General features: G+C 40.7%; 1 protein-coding gene across 1 annotated transcript in view; it reads right to left on the reverse strand.

Annotated features, from left to right (window-relative positions):
* Positions 1 to 16,015, reverse strand: part of LOC103182711 (versican core protein) — a 76,092-nt gene that overhangs the window by 44,161 nt on the left and 15,916 nt on the right. The window contains exons 4-7 of the mRNA XM_042331657.1: positions 13,770 to 14,168; positions 9,893 to 10,067; positions 8,393 to 8,520; positions 1,407 to 1,700 (exon numbers count right to left, since the gene is read on the reverse strand). Of these exons, the coding sequence (XP_042187591.1) occupies positions 1,407 to 1,700; positions 8,393 to 8,520; positions 9,893 to 10,067; positions 13,770 to 14,168 (996 nt within the window). The remainder of the gene's footprint in view (positions 1 to 1,406; positions 1,701 to 8,392; positions 8,521 to 9,892; positions 10,068 to 13,769; positions 14,169 to 16,015) is intronic.

Raw genomic sequence — 16,015 nt, forward strand, 5'->3', positions numbered from 1 at the left:
TCATATTGTAAACTACTTCTTTCAAACACCCTGGAGATCTAAGGCTGAGTCACAAGGATTCATGCATACTGTTGTAGCAGTATAGAAATATAAAGACTGAAAAAAGCGTGCTCACACAGTGGGTGAGTTTAAGAATGCCATTGAGATCAAACTCTGCACCATGTGAACTCCCGCCATGGCTGGACACACAATCATTGCCCGTAATGGGGTCTAATATGAGATATTCATGTAAAGGTTGATTTGAATCTCCTCAGGCATTCTGAATGCTGAGAAAATGCAAAAGAACAACTGTGGAATAATATGGATCAATGGTCGTGGGATGACAGTATTTCCATTGACCTCTTCCCCCCATGTTTTAATAGCTTTCTTCCTTTTATTCTCTCTCACCTAAAAAAAATGTTGCTTTAAATTTTAAGGAAATTGTCTTAAAGGTCAGAATAAGGCCATAAGGATTTTTTTNCAAGATAATAGGGTAGCTTCAGACTTTTTGGTCACCGTGTATATAATAATAATTTAATTAATTTATAATAATATAATGATATATTATATATATTTATATATAACAGAAAAGTCAGCTTTCAGTGTTAAATAATCTGATGAGGATTCTAACGTGAATCTGATAGAGAAAAGCAGGAGAGACAATGCGGGAAGCAAAGGTGGCATAGTGGAGCAAGAGAGAAAAAGAGAGGGAAAAGGAAGATCCAAGATAGTGAGAGAAGAAAATATATAAAAGCTGTGAAAAATGAGAGGGTAGGAGACAGGGCACAGGGGTTCTTCCTAATCGGCTCCTCTTAACTCCACAAGCCAAAGCTTTAATAGCTTGTAGACCGACCTCTCAATGGCAGGCTATGTGGTATTAGTACCCCAACTCACACCGTGAAGTCCCTAGTTCTTTGGCTCTCGCCAATCTGCTCTCTGGAAATAGGTAAGCAGGTTGGGTCCCTCCATGGAGAGTGCATATTCCATTCCAAATACAGGGAAATTTTCATGTAAGATGGCATGCATACATGGAACTCTCAGACTGGTTTAGATACCCTTAACCATAGTGTTTTTTTAATATGTTAAACATGCTGGCCGATTAAAATAATAAGTGTAGTAGTTGAGGTATGTGTCAGAGAGAGACAGAGAGAGAGAGAGGGGTGTGTGTGTGAGGGGGGGTGGGGACAGGAGAGGAGAGGTAGGAGGAAATTTGAAAAGGAGAAGGGAGGGAAAGAGGTAGTATATTAAGATGATGTGTAATTAAACTAGTTGCAGTTCTTGGTATTTTTAGTTGGGTGTGGAACAAATCATTTGACTCTGTATAAAAAAAAATCTATATTATCTAATTTCATTTCTCCCACCTGTTGCCCTGAGAGACTTGGATATTACATCTACTGAATACCCTTTCAATGATTTGTACAAGTTACCTCGAAAGCAGTAGGCATCAAACTTTGTGAAGGGATGAGGAAATCCAGTTCTGTTGTTGTATAGGTACTTGGTCCTCACTCCGAGCAGGCCGCCTCCACACTGAGTCCTGGCATAGACTATGGGGTATCGCACGCTGCCATCTGCCAGCCAGCCATAGTCACAGCGATCCAGCCCTTCCTTCCAAGCAGCGTGGAGCTGGCCAGTGGTGGCTAACTGAGCACCCTTGTTCTGACACTCTTGGTGAGCTTCCACAAACGTCAGCTTTCCTGGCACTGTGATGTGGAACACCTCCCCTGTTGGCAAACAGCAAAGAAGATCAGTTTGATTTGTTACCATAGAATGTTACAGCACAGGAGAACAATAAGTCCATCGTACTTGTGTCTGTTTACTGTAAGAGCTTTAGTCCCACTCTCCTACTCGATCCCCATACTCTTTCACATTTTCTTTATCAAATTTTTGTATAATTCTCTTGTACAATTCTCGTGGATTCGGCTTCAACCACCAGTTTTGGAAATGCATTTAATGTTCCTAATAACCCTAATGACACTCCAAATGCTTGAAAAATTCTGTCTTTTGAGATAATGATATATAATAATCTTTGCATTTCACCCACAAATTACAGTCAATCCGCTTTACAGTATGACATGATTATAATGCAACGCTTATTATAATCCTTGCATTTGATATAGTGCCTTATCACATCTTTGCGATGTCTTGAAGCACTTCACAGAATATACTGTAAGGTGAATTGACTGTATATTTGTGGGAGAAACGCAACAGCCAATTGCGCACAACAGTGCCCCACAAAGAGTCATAGACTGAGTGACCAAATTATTATTTATTTCTTTTTTTAAGGGATTATTACACCCGGAACAGTGATCCGGCAATCGATTAACAACCGGGTTCCTATTTACTGCTAGGTAAACAGAGGCATGTGGAGTAAGGAAACTTGCCCAATGTTTCGCCCCACCCAGGAATCGAGCCCAGGTCATCTTGTTTGCAAGGCGAGTGCTCTAACCACTAAGCTAACAGGGCTCCACTTTAAAAATTATTATTTTTATCATTATTATTATTAGCCTTATCACATACACTATAAGGTTGAAAGGTGCAATATCAAATACAAGGATTATTATTTATTTATCAGATATGAGCTGGGACAGTAAGTATTATAAGGCTAGTCGACTTGATAAAGAGCATCTCAGCCAAGCCTGATTCTGCCTGCACACATCCAAGCAAATATAGTTTCAAGCTGGGGAGCAATGTGTGAAAATTAGAAATTTGCTACTGAGGACAACTGTAGAACCCCCCCAAACTACTGTTCTAACTGAGACAAGCTCCCCCAGTCCAGACATGGCATTAAACAGAGATCATCCAGGTCTGTGTCGCTCACTTCCACACCAGGACCCAAAATAAAAAAATACTTGAATGTCCCACCTATTGGTTTTACTTATTGCACATGCTGAAGTATCCATTTTGTTCAATTAGCACGGATGTGCCGCCTTGCAGTAAGTGAACCCTTTTTATTTGAGGTCAGTTTCCTTTCAGCTTGTAACAAACAAACTTGGAATGTGTGGGAGGACAGACAATAAGGTTTGTGGCTGTATTGACAGTGAGTGGTACATAAACAAGTGAGTGACATATCGACAGTTGAGCGTCCCGTAGACAGTGAGCGGTGCATAGGATCCAATAAATAACAACTTTGATGGGAGATACATCCCAACTACATTAATGCTTGTCCCCAGTGATACTGTGACATGAAGAGACAAAAGAGGCGAATCAAATGCCCCTGACCCGCTCTCGTCTTTGCAGATCAACCTGCTCCGTTCCTGAAATCCTGCCAATAACTTTCAACATCGACACTCAAAAACTAAAAAAACTACCAATACAATAGTTTTAACAATACCAACAAAGGAGAAGGAAGATGAGATCCTGCTAACACCAGTCCTGGGAACCATCAGAGGTAAAATCCTGCCCTTTTGTCTTCATTATTTGCTTCTCCAATGTTTGTTTTTTCACTCTTGGCAACTGCTCCCCATCAAACCTACTTCCTCCAAGTTCATCCGAGGGTTCCACAGGGGAAGGGGTAACCTTTTAGGAGATTATGCTGAACCCACACGCTTTTGTTTTTTGTCCAGTGGGTAAAACCCCTCCCTCTGTGAGCCTCTCCTCATAGAGGTAAGGCCAGAACATAAGAATGTACTAGCTGAAAGGACCAAGGTCCATCTAGTTCGCCTTCCACCATCCTGGCAGTCACTTGACATGCATCCCAAACTATATCCTGAGATATTATTTTCAAAACCAGGACTATGATTAATTATGATGATTAACTCTGTAGCCTGGCTGGTTAGACCATCTTAAGGAGGTGGATTTGCCTTAACATTGATTCACACCACTGCAGGTGGTTCATCCTCCGTGCGTAAATGATTCTTTGAAAGTTTTGAGGCCTTTTCAGGAACAAATTTCTAATGATATTAAAGAACCATTAATTCAAAGCACTGTTAGGTATGGGTTAGTGGGGCTCTGTGCATTCACTTCATTGTAAATGTAAAGCATCAAGCAAGAGTTATGTAGCAGGTGATAGGTATATCTATACAAGTATCAGACCGTCTGGGGCTAACTTCAGCTCCTCTGAAGGACAAACACTTCATTGCTTGTGTTATTGAGTTCCCCTAGAATATACTTGTGGACCATGCTACTTATCCAAAGTATTCTACGAGCATTGTAACAAAATCTGTGTTAAAATAACACTTTATTTAGGGTAGAGAAGATGTAACGGAAATTCACTAGGTTGATACCACGGGTGAGATGTTTTATGTATGAGGAAAGCTTGGATAAACTAGGGCTGCATTTGGCAGCTCAAAAATTATAAGGTTGGACGCCACAGTATCCTTGCGGGTATTCAGGCAGGTGGGAGTGAACTGATCCATCTCTTTCCATTTAAATTAGATGTTCAAATAAAGCAGCTCAGTCGGCAATTCAAAAGCAGCAAAGCACCTGACCTTATTTGTTTGAGAACTCACTTGCTGTTATCAACGGGAGAGCTCATGGGTTTGCAAGTTATTCAATGAACCTTGCCTTAATTCATGTAGCAAAGGATTGTTTTTGAACACTTAAAAGTTTTACATGGGAGGGGGAATTGTTTGAGGAAAGGATTTTTAAACAAAAGCAAAAAAGTAGAATATTGCACTTTTTCCAGTTTACCTGAAGGCGATAAGTTGAACGTATTGAATCTCTGAGCATCGGAAAGAAAAAGAATTGTTGTGTATTTTACAGTTGTTAACTAGCACTGCCCTGTTCCCCCATTCTCTGTTATCCCAAACTAAACAGAATTTTACATTTATTTTAACAGCAAAACAAAGCTCTTTGTGAAATTAATCACAATCCTCGGTCTGTCTGCCTTACTAAGCTAATACAGGAGTGGAAACAGAAACCATGACAACTCTGGTTTAAATGGCCTGCTAACAATGAGCCACGTTGACTCTGGCCGAGAGAACCCCTTTCTTACCAAGCTGTGTATTCTATCTTACAATCAACCAGCAAACCAGCAAAAGAATCTCAAGAATTTACTTCCAGTGTACATTTCCCAACACTTTACACAGGAATTACTGGTAAGAATTTCTGGCTAGGAGTAAGAAAGAAAGATTGCACATTTTTGTTCGAACCTTATCGCTCTGCTTTACAGTAGTGCCTGTCAAGTCCAGTGACTTGTTTGTAGGCAAATATAGGAGCCATTTTGCACACAGCAAAGTCCCACAAAAAGCCATGAGGTGAATAACCAATTAATCTGTTGGCCAGGACACTGGAAGAAACTCTCTCGTCTTTTTGAATAGTGTCATTGGATTTTTAATGTCCCCCTGAAAACCAGGTAGACAGTAATTTGGTTTAACCGTCTTTTAAAAGAGCTCCTGGGAGGCAAAACTGGTAACTCATCTCAGTCAGGCCAGCAGCGAATGTGCTACAATTATCCTCAATGTTCCTGGCCTAGCGAAGGGACTGCTCACTGCCCAATGATCTTTGCTGGAAAGTATGTATGCAGGAGCACTGGGTGAGAACTGCATTGGATTTGGATATGTTGCCCCCCCCGTCCCCCAATCAAAAAGCCTGTAATAAGCACTCACTCAAAAGGATGGCCACTTTGAGTGTAAGTGTTTCCAGCATGAATTGGGAGACTTCAGGGAAAAAGAGAAGTAAAAGGGCCGGGGTTTGGGGAATAAATAAAATCAGAAATTCCAAATTCAAATAAGCTTCTGGCTGAGTATCAAAAATTATTGAAGAATTTCAAAGATACGATCTTCAAACTACAGCTCCTGGTGTGGATGAAAATCTCCTCAACAATAGTTTTCTCAACAAAATTGCAGTGTATAGTACTTGCAGTCCATTGCCGTATTGCTAGTGTCATTGCAATTGTACCTCAGGCTATAGTACCCCATTGACATAATCACTTAGGCTTTCTTTCAGAGGGATCACAATGACCTTTAATTCCCTTCCTCCCCCACCTTAGCTTAATGGTTTATTTAAAGCAGAAAAGATCAGAGGTTGTCCCAAGGAGCCAATAATATTACTCTCTGGAAGGGAGTTTGAAAAATGCAAGCTTTTGTTTGGTAGTTTTTATATATAGATTAAGGAAGGTTTTAAGGACTAACAGAGAGGGGGGGGGCGGGGCAAGTAAGTCAAAAGAGAAAATATTAAAGTGAGCTAGATGGAGTGAGCTGCATCTTTTTATTGTGACCCCAGCGTTTCCTACATACTGCAACAATAAAACAATAGAATGAATTTAGGAATATTGAAATTTTGACCCTTTCCTGATCTAGATTAGATCTCCAGTCCAAAAAATTAATCGGTCAGGGTTCCCACTCCTGATCACTATCCAGAAACTACTGCAGGAAGTGACGTGTGTGAATCATAATAATCCTTGCATTTGATATAGTGCTTTATCATGTTGCCAAGACATCTCAAAGAGCTTCAGATTAACTATTGTAAAGCATATTGACTGTGTATTTGTAGGTGAACATGGTAGCCAATTTGCACACAGCAATGCCCCACAAACAGTCGTAAAGTGAATGATCAATTTTATCTGGGAGATTATTAGCCAGGACACCACGAGAAATTCCCTTCTCTTTTTGGATAATGCCATGGGATCTTGAACAAGTAGATGGGACCCTCGGGTTAATGTCTCATCCAAAGGATGGCCCTGTAACAAAAAACTATTCAAAACACCCACCACTGCATTGGAGACTATGTGATTCCAAGTCCCGACATGGGTCTTGAACCCATAACCTTCTGACTCAGGAGAGTGAGTAAGAGGAAAATTAAGTTTTTTTTTAGGCGGTGATAATAATGGGAAAAAAGTGATAAGAATTTTAACAAAAACACAGGTTTCCTTAATGGCAAATTTTAGCTAATTCATGAAAATAACTGTAGATGTGAGTAATCCCACCGGATATCTGCATTCTGATCATTTGCTTCTGTAAATAAAAGCTTCACATTTGTGAGGCACTGACGATTCCCCAACAAGGAGGTGAAGAAGGAATGTTGCTACATTCTTTATGGTTGAAATAAGAAGATGAATAAACCAAAAGAGACGTTGCGGCTTGTAAATGGCTCCTTGACAGGACCAGTGAAAAGAATTCCCTCCTGCTGCACAAGCTTTAATGAGTACATGAAAGACAGTGTGCGTTTCCAATTCAAAGAGAATTGCACTCTCTTCCCCTATTCCCATAATCTGCTGCAAGGCTTCATTTTAACCAAATGAGTGTACCCATCATTAGTTATAATTTGCAATCAAATGCTTTTGCCTGCAGTGATCACAAGTTAATTCAATGGCTCAGATGCTGGTTTTGATTTACATTCAGCTTGATACAATCAAATGCTTGATTCCAAATGACAAACTGAATGTGATTCTGCGAAATCAGCATTTTGAAAAGGATGAGTGGGTTAAAATCAATGTCTGTCTATTGAATATCTAATGCACCAGCTCAATCAATAACGCTCTTTCCTGCACTGAAATGAGATCTAAAACAAGCGATTTGGATGCATAAACAGCAAACACTGATCATCACCAAATAAGACATCAATATGCAGCAGTTCTCATTTCGTTTCTCTTGCAACCGTCCATTGAAACTGACAACGTCATGTAAGCCAAATGTCAAGAGTTGCTGGATTACTGCTTTCATTTCAGAGTTTCGAAAAATTAACTCAGAGGAACGTAGTAGGGAAGATTGAGCAGTGGGCACAATTGACAGAGGATGAGAAAGAAAGGAACAAACCAGCAGGAGAGAAACGAACCAGTAAAAAGGCAGAGATGACAGGCTGGTAGTAAATGAGTGTTGGTAGGTATTCAACTGCAGGAGGGTTGGGGAGGATCACAGCTAAGTTTCCTCGTCTGTGCGGTTAACTGATTTCAACCACGTTGATAGTAGAATTGCTACAATTAAATCAGTGCCCTGGGCACTGCCAGGTTATTTCCAGGCAGGTCAGGGCGAAACCTTGGGCAAGTTTCCTTACTCCACACGCCTAATAATAATCCCTCCAAAAAACCAAAAACAATAATTAAATTGGTCATTTTCAATCTACGACTGTTTGTGGGACATTGCTGTGCGCAATTGGCTGCCGCGTTCGCCCACAAATATACAGTCAATTCACTTTACAGTGTGTTCTGTGAAGCGCTTTGGGACGTCCTCCCGACGTGAAAAGTGCTATATCAAATGCAAGGATTATTATTATATTATTATTTATAATTAAGAGTTGTCCATTTTTAATTTTTAAAAATGTTGTAGTTTTTGATGAATAATATCGATGTTTAATTTACCTTTCAGATTTTTGGCGATCCTTTTGAATACAAAATGGCCATTGTAAGGTCGCCGTGCACATTACTTCCTGAGCGCTATACAGTACACACGTTGTAGCTTCTGCCACTTTACCAACAATTTCAAAGCTGTTAGTAAAGAAATCCTTGTGAATGGCAAAATGAATGCACAATTCTTACCATTTAAATCTCCAACATAGCAGTAAACATCATACATCTCACTGGGGTCCCTTATTCCATATGTTCGAACACCAGGACGTCCCTTTTTATCAGCATAGCAGCCAGGTCTCGGTTTGGTGATCGGGTACCTGAGAAAGGAAGATAAATCATTATGTGGTACTGTCAGAGATTACTCAGCAAAGAAATGATCAATGGCCTTAATCAATAAGACAAAAAGGATGGGTACATAATCTCCTGAAGTCATTAAATGTCCTATATTGTCTCACTAGGGCAGTGGATCATTAAACCACCTTTCAGCAGTTTGATGTACCCACAGTTGCCTTTCATTGAGTCTTCAACCTTGCTAGGACATCCTAGAGAGACAGTAAGTGTAGATTAGGAATCTCCCCACAAAGTAAGAGTAAGTTACCCTCCATTGGTCTCTCACACAGCCTCAGATAGCTATTAATAGAAGCATCAAATGAACAATTAACATTGTTGTTGCGTATGTCCATAGCTAAGAAATATTAATGTTTGCAAGTAAAACTGAGGAATTCCAAATCCTTTAACGGCTACAAATACAGTGGAAAGTGAACTTCAATGCGTCAATAAAACAGGAAATAAATTGGCACCCACTCAGAATCAATGCATAGATTCGTTTATCACACCTACAGGTGCTCTCAAAGTGTCTTTCCAAATGTATTTTTCTAGTCTTGCTCACTGTTTTTTACACCAATTTTTCTCCACCAGTTTTCTCCCCTTGTTGTCTGAAAGTCATTTACTTCGACTCTTTTCAGCTGGGTGCAGTTTCAAAGATGCCAGTGCCCTCCAGTGCCTCACCCATTTGGTTATCATTCGTGGGCCAATCTTGATGGTGATTGTTGACTGTTTGACGTGGAGGCTGCTTCTGCCTTAACCTGCCACCCACACATGCACATTTTCCAGCAGGGATTTCTGATCAGAATTGGGAGCCCTGACTCATTTCCCACTGCCTCAACCAGAGGCCAATTGTAATACCCCTACCTACCTGCCCGTACCCTCCGTTCCTCTGGTTCTGGTCTGCTCCACATCCCCCGCCCCAACCGCCCTACCATCGGTGGCCGGGCCTTCAGCCTCTCAGCCCCTAGGCTCTGGAACTCTATTCCCCCAGTGCCTTCGCCGCCTCCTCCCTTTCCTCCTTCAAGGCCGGTCTCAAGACCTTTCTCTTTGACCGTGCCTTCAGCTCCCCTCTCGACTCTCTACCCCCTCCTCGCTCCCTCCCTTCCCTCCCCTCACCCTGACCATTTCCCCACTGCTTGGGTCCTGACCCAACTGTACAGCGCCTTGGGACGTCCTCCCGACGTGAAAGGCGCTCTATAAATGGAATCTTGTTGTTGTTATACTAATGACTTTGAAACTAAATATCTCAGCGCAGATGCCTACGGTATTCAAATCGAAGTTTTAACTGAACAGTGCCTTTATCCAACTGGTCAGCAGGGAACTAAATCAACAATAAAGGTGGAATGTTACTCAGCCCCTTACCTGACGCTTTGATCAGAAAGCCAGCCAGCGTCACACTGGTCAAACCCATCTTCATATGCAGCCTGAATCTGTTCAGGGCTGGCAATGGTTGCACTGTTCAACTCACAAGCCCGCTTGGCTACCTCGAAGTTCAGGGAGTACCTGCTAAGTCCTGACCGATAGTGGAATACTACCCCTGTGGATGGAAAGTCACTTGTGAAAAATTACATTGAAAGGAATACAATTCTTTGCCTTCTACCATTCCAGATTTTACCCATCCTCTCCCAATCCCGGATGCAAACACTCAACTAACCAGCACCTTAGGACATCCTCCCGACATGTAAAGCGCTGTATAAATATAAATTTGTGTTGCGTTGCACTGACTCGCTCTGAGGTTGGGGTTCCATGGGTCTTTGTTGTTGTTGTGTTGTCTTTGGTGACATTCTTGGCCATAGAAGATTGATATTGATATCTTGATGGTCTGGCTCCTGAGCCAGGCGATTTCACAGTTCTCCAGGGCACTGCTGATGACAGACCAGCCAGCCTGAATAATCAGTAAGACTTGGAAGGGCAGCCACTGGGGGCAGGGATTCTTTCTACCCGGCTCCTGGTAACGGTGCAACCCAAAGCCCTAGCAGGTAGGGTGATCCTAGCCGGACAAGCAGCGGGAAGCTTGTCAGACAGTGCTTTCAATGGCAAGCCAAGTGAATTTAACTGGTTAGACTCCTACAGCACCCGAATGCACACTCTGGGGCCCCCAAGATTTGGCTCTTATTCTCTGGAATTAAATAAGCAGGATGTGTACCTCCAGGGAGAGGGAGACTCTTACGTAGATAGATACCTGGCTTACCAAAAAATATGCCTGGCCCAAATGACCTTTCATGGAGTTTGAGCCAAGACAATGATTGTCAGCAGGCTACGCAAGCATGAAAAGCATTGCAGACAAGTCCAATCCTGTCCGCACCCAACATCCACAAACATGGACCAGCCTGTAAGGGTCACTGCATACTGATCAGGTAGGAATTCTGACCGATTTGTTTTCTTCTGCTTTGCCTGGAGATACTGGGACTCTTTGTGGTGCCCCAACGCTACTCTCGCTCAAATCAGCTATTTTAACTTAGACGTGTGCTTTCCCAGTTTGTGTAGTTCAGCACCACGTAATGCATTTACTCACTTGGCAGCAAAGGGGCAACGGTGAAATTTGCCTTCGTACGAAATTTACAGCATCTTTCAGAAAGACACTGATGAAAGGGCCTTTAAAGAGGGTGCTCTTATCATTACAAGGCTGAAGCCAGATAGCATGCAACAAGAGCATAAGAACATAAGAATTAGGAGCAGGAGTAGGCCATTCGGCCCCTCGAGCCTGGCCCGCCATTTGATAAGACCATGGCTGATCTTCAGACCTAACTCTAATTACCTGCCCTATCCCCATATCCCCTAATCCCTCTATTTTTTTAAAAATCTATCAGTCTAAAAGTAAATGTATGTAACAGGCAAGGAATCTCAAAGCAAGTGGGAGACCTTCCTACCAGCCTGAAACAAACCAACTGTGGGCTGGGCCATTAATCACAAGGAGGAGGAGGTGGGGAAACAGCTGACTAGGATCTCAGTGGGGAGGGAGTCACTAACTGAAATCCAATCGAAGAAGCTTAGTTTAAAGTTTGTAACCCACACTGCATCTAAAACATTCCAAAAATGCTCAAAGTTCTCCTTGCAGCTCGTTAATGTATTTTTTTCATTAGAATATGGTACCTGGGCTCTAAAACAACAATTTTACATTTATTTGATGTTTTTTCACATCAGGAAGATGTCTCAAAGCTCTTCACAGTATTTAATAGCACTTTATGTAGATTTGATTTTGCATCAAGTTGAATAACAGTAGACAAGTGACAGGAAATTATCAGGAGAGACTAGTGTAGCTAGGATTATTCTCCTTGGAGCCGAGAAGGTTAAGAGGAACCTTGATAGAAGTTTTCAAAATTATGAGGGGATTCGATAGGGTGAAAAATAAGAAACTATTTCCACTGGCAGGTGCGTTGGTAACTCGAGAACACCAATTTAAAATAGTTGTTAAAAGAAACAGGGGAGGTGAGGAGAATTTTTTCCACAGAGCGAATTGTTCGGATCTGGAATGTATTGCCTGAAAGGGTGGTGGAAGCCAATTCGATAACAACTTTTAAGAGAGAAGTACGTAATTATTTGGGGAGGATAAGTTTGCAGGGCAGAGAAAGCGAGGGAGTGGGATTGATTTGGATATTCTTTTCAAAGAGCCAGCACAGAAACTATGAGCCAAATGGCGTCCTTCTGTGCTGTACATTGCGTTCGGAAACTTAACACAATGTTGGAAGACTACAGTACAAATAAGATTTTTGTTTCTTACTTCACTGCATTAACTGTTTAAACGAATCAAAATGCCTCAATGTTTGAGTACTAAAGAGTTGAGAGTATAACGTTCCCCCTAAAAAAACTGAGCTCAACCTCATACGACTACTTGTTATTTACCACATACTGCGACTATTTCTGCTTGTGACCAGTGTTTGGTTGTCGCGACATCCACACAACTGATCACGTGCAGTGTCCTAGAGGCTCAAGGCCTGAGTCAACCCTAAACAAGTGTGGTCCAGTCTCGAGCCGTGAGGCTTCTGAACAGCAAGTCCGAGAATCCAGTACACAGGTGACCGTTATATGGTTGAGGTTCAGTTTTTTTTAAAGGGGACGCGATACTCTTAGTCCTCAAATCTTGAGACATTTTTAATCATTTGAAACAGCAGTGAAGATGTAAGAAACAAAAGCATATGAACACAATGTACTTCCTGCCTCTTGTCTACTGTTACTGGACTGGACTCAAAATCTAATTTACGTAATGTGAAGAGTAAATGACGCCTCCGCAGTATGTCGCTGCACACATCGGAAACGTCACCTACCTCATATTATAAACTAATATTGATAACAGTTTTCCAGAAAGAGGAGGCAGAATCCTATAAATGGTAGATATATAATGTTAGTACCAAGCGGCTGCAAATGTGCAACAGTAACATAAGCACAATTGTACAACTCTGTGAATCATTTAAAACACATTAAAGCAATTGTAGAATCAGCTAAGTATTTTATATAGTGGCTGACTCTTCCCTCTGCTAGAGGGAAACAAAATAAAGGGATATTTGATTTTGTCTGTAATACCATTGCATTCCTTTCAAAAAGAATTGTTTTCTTTAGCAAATGGTTAGCTGGGCACCGGTGGTGGGAGAGCTCTATGTTCCAGCTGCAATTCTGCATTATGTCTATCAATTCTCAACTGGGTCAATAAGTGTTAGCTAGAGCGCAGCATTGATGGTGATTGATGTGTGTGGCCTGGACCAGCCCAGTCTTTCAGCCTGAATAACGGCACAATTAGGTAGGAATCCCCATGAGATAAAAAGAAATTGAAAAAATAAATTAAATTAAAGAAAACCTTTCTTTTAAGGCAATTTATTGGAACAGTAATCTGGTTCATGTGTGAATCACACAGGTATAGAATTACACTGGTGCCAGATTGCCTTAAAACTATTCATCAAACATTATCTCATATTAGGGGCAAATGTCTGGTTTCAAGGAGTTCCACCGCTGAAGTCCTTAAATGGTAGGTACTAATGAAGTTAAAGCATAATTTCAACATTTTGAGTTAGAGGCTGGTGCCTGGGCACCACTAGAATACCAGAGATTTTTGATCTATTCTCTACTGTGCAAAACAGAGCTGCCATTGAATCAGTCGCCTAAGATTATTTCGGATTGAATAATCTTTGTACATTGATATAGCACCTTTAATGTCAGGATGCCATCACAAGGACAGTGCTTCTTCTCAGTATACACTGTGACATGTAGCTACTGTGTGTTTTGAAGGCAAACTTTACAAACTTACCAGTGACATCTAATTGGACAATGTCCTGCTCGTCTTCAATGCCAACCATTACCTCACAGCGGTAAAGGCCAGTATCGCTTGCTCGCAGTCGGCAGATAGTCAGTGTGGCGTCATTCAGACTCTCAGGGTGCTTGGGTACTGCTACTCTACCATCATAGCCAGCGACAATTTTTATCACACCATTTTGTGCCACCAGAATCGTGGTTTCTTTCTGGTCTTTCCCGTCTTTGTCGACTTCTATTTTTGTCCACTTGATCCGTGGGAACTCTTGCAAGGAGTGGTTGGAGGGTGACGGGGCAATGGTATAGTGACAAGGGAGAGAAACAAAACTAGAAAGGGACCCTTTCACAAGGGAGACTTCCTTAACCACCATGCTCATCAACTTCTCATTGTCATGAGCTAGAGGACAAAATAAAAGAGAAATAGTGTTAATTCGGATGGATTTACAGAAACATTCCTTACTAAGCTTTTCATACTGTCAATTTCATTTTGTCCCTGATTCTTCTGGAAATATGGATCTAATAGTGGTCCTGTCTATTTGCCCCCGGCCAAAACAAATCATTACTATTCATTGAACTTTTATAGTCAAAGGTCCACAGGCAACATTTATTTTCATAATATTATATGAAATATAATATATGTAATACAACAACAATATAGTATATGTAATAAAAGGAAAGCACAAAGCCATCATAACTATCAGCAGAATAGCTGATTAAGAAATATATGGTCATTGCACCTGATAATCTAAGTATGTTATGTACAGAGCAATCGATGAGTAAAGTGAGCATGAAATGGGATTAAATTTAAAATGAAAATTATACAAAAATTTAGTAGCTACTAGTCAGTTAATAAACAATCGATATGAACATTTCAAAGTTTTATACAAAGAGACTGTGCTTATTAACACAATTGCACATTGAAGACTTTTGTGTGTTTATTACTTTTGCTTTTTACTTTTCATTAAATACCCAGATAATGCAGAATGATAGCCTTGCCTTTTTATTGAGGGTAAAGCTAAATACTCTTTAAAATTGGTATGAATCAATCTACACAAAGCTTCCATCCTTTTTCGAGCAACTCACAATGCTCATTCCCATATAATGATCATGAAACTTTAAACTGTAAAGAGCTTCCTTATTCATTTTAATGCTTCTTGGATCCTGACCAACATCTTGTCAAAATGAGGGATATTGTTCCTGTTTGATACAATATATGTAATATATATAACTACAAATCACTTTTTGTTTGCTCCATTTCAGTGAAATTTAACAGTAAGCATCTTGGGTTTAGTAAATCAGAGACAATCCAGTTAGAGAGAATAATATTAATGTCTATGAACTCTACTAACCTCAGAAATATCTAACAGGTCTGACAATTAACACTTTCACTTCAATCTGCTTCCATTTGGATTATGAATACTGATGAGCACCTTTTGACCAAATGTCTTAATCAAACCACATGGGGAGCTTTCTTCAATTACAAAGATTAGCAAAACATGGTTTGACCTTACTACGTTTAACATCCGACCATTTTAAAGAATGTTAAAATTTGGGACACTAACAATTGTTTTGCTCTGGTTTAAACGAAGAAGGAGATTGAAGAAGACAGGCAGCAGGAAATTCCACATTGAGTGTGTACAGAGTTTCTAAAATCTGAGGTCCAAGCTGTTCAATTCCTCAGTAATAATAATAATTCTTGCATTTGATATAGTACTTTATCATGTCTTCCAGATGTCTCAAAGTGCTTGACAGAATATACTGTAAGTTGAATTGACTGTATATTTTGTGGACGAAATGCAGAAGCCAATTGCGCACAGCAGTGTCCCACAAACAGTCATGCATTGAAGTGACCAATTTATTATTATTATTCTTTTGAAGGATAACAGTTGCACTATTGTTCAGCAGGGGAAAGGATGGCTCCATGTGAATTTGTTCAGTCCTGCGCTATTTACAGGACCCTGAATCCCGGGCGATTTCAGTAAATGAAAAGAGACAAGGACTGAGTCAGCTGTTTTTTGCATCATTTAAGAGCTGAAATAGTTGTCCAGTGCCCCAGCACCGTTTTTTTGAATTTTTTTTTGGAAAAAATGATTTTAAAGCAGATTTATACAACGTGGAGTCCTGCCAAAACCTCAAATTTCACATTTCTGCAAGATCAACAGTACTGCATGAATGTGATGTAAGAAAATACATCAACAATGCAAAACATGTTGCACGAGTGGGGCTCAGAGCCAGAAATCTGGG

This window comes from Callorhinchus milii, unplaced genomic scaffold (genome assembly GCF_018977255.1).
Source record: "Callorhinchus milii isolate IMCB2004 unplaced genomic scaffold, IMCB_Cmil_1.0 Scaffold1, whole genome shotgun sequence".
Taxonomy (NCBI): domain Eukaryota; kingdom Metazoa; phylum Chordata; class Chondrichthyes; order Chimaeriformes; family Callorhinchidae; genus Callorhinchus; species Callorhinchus milii.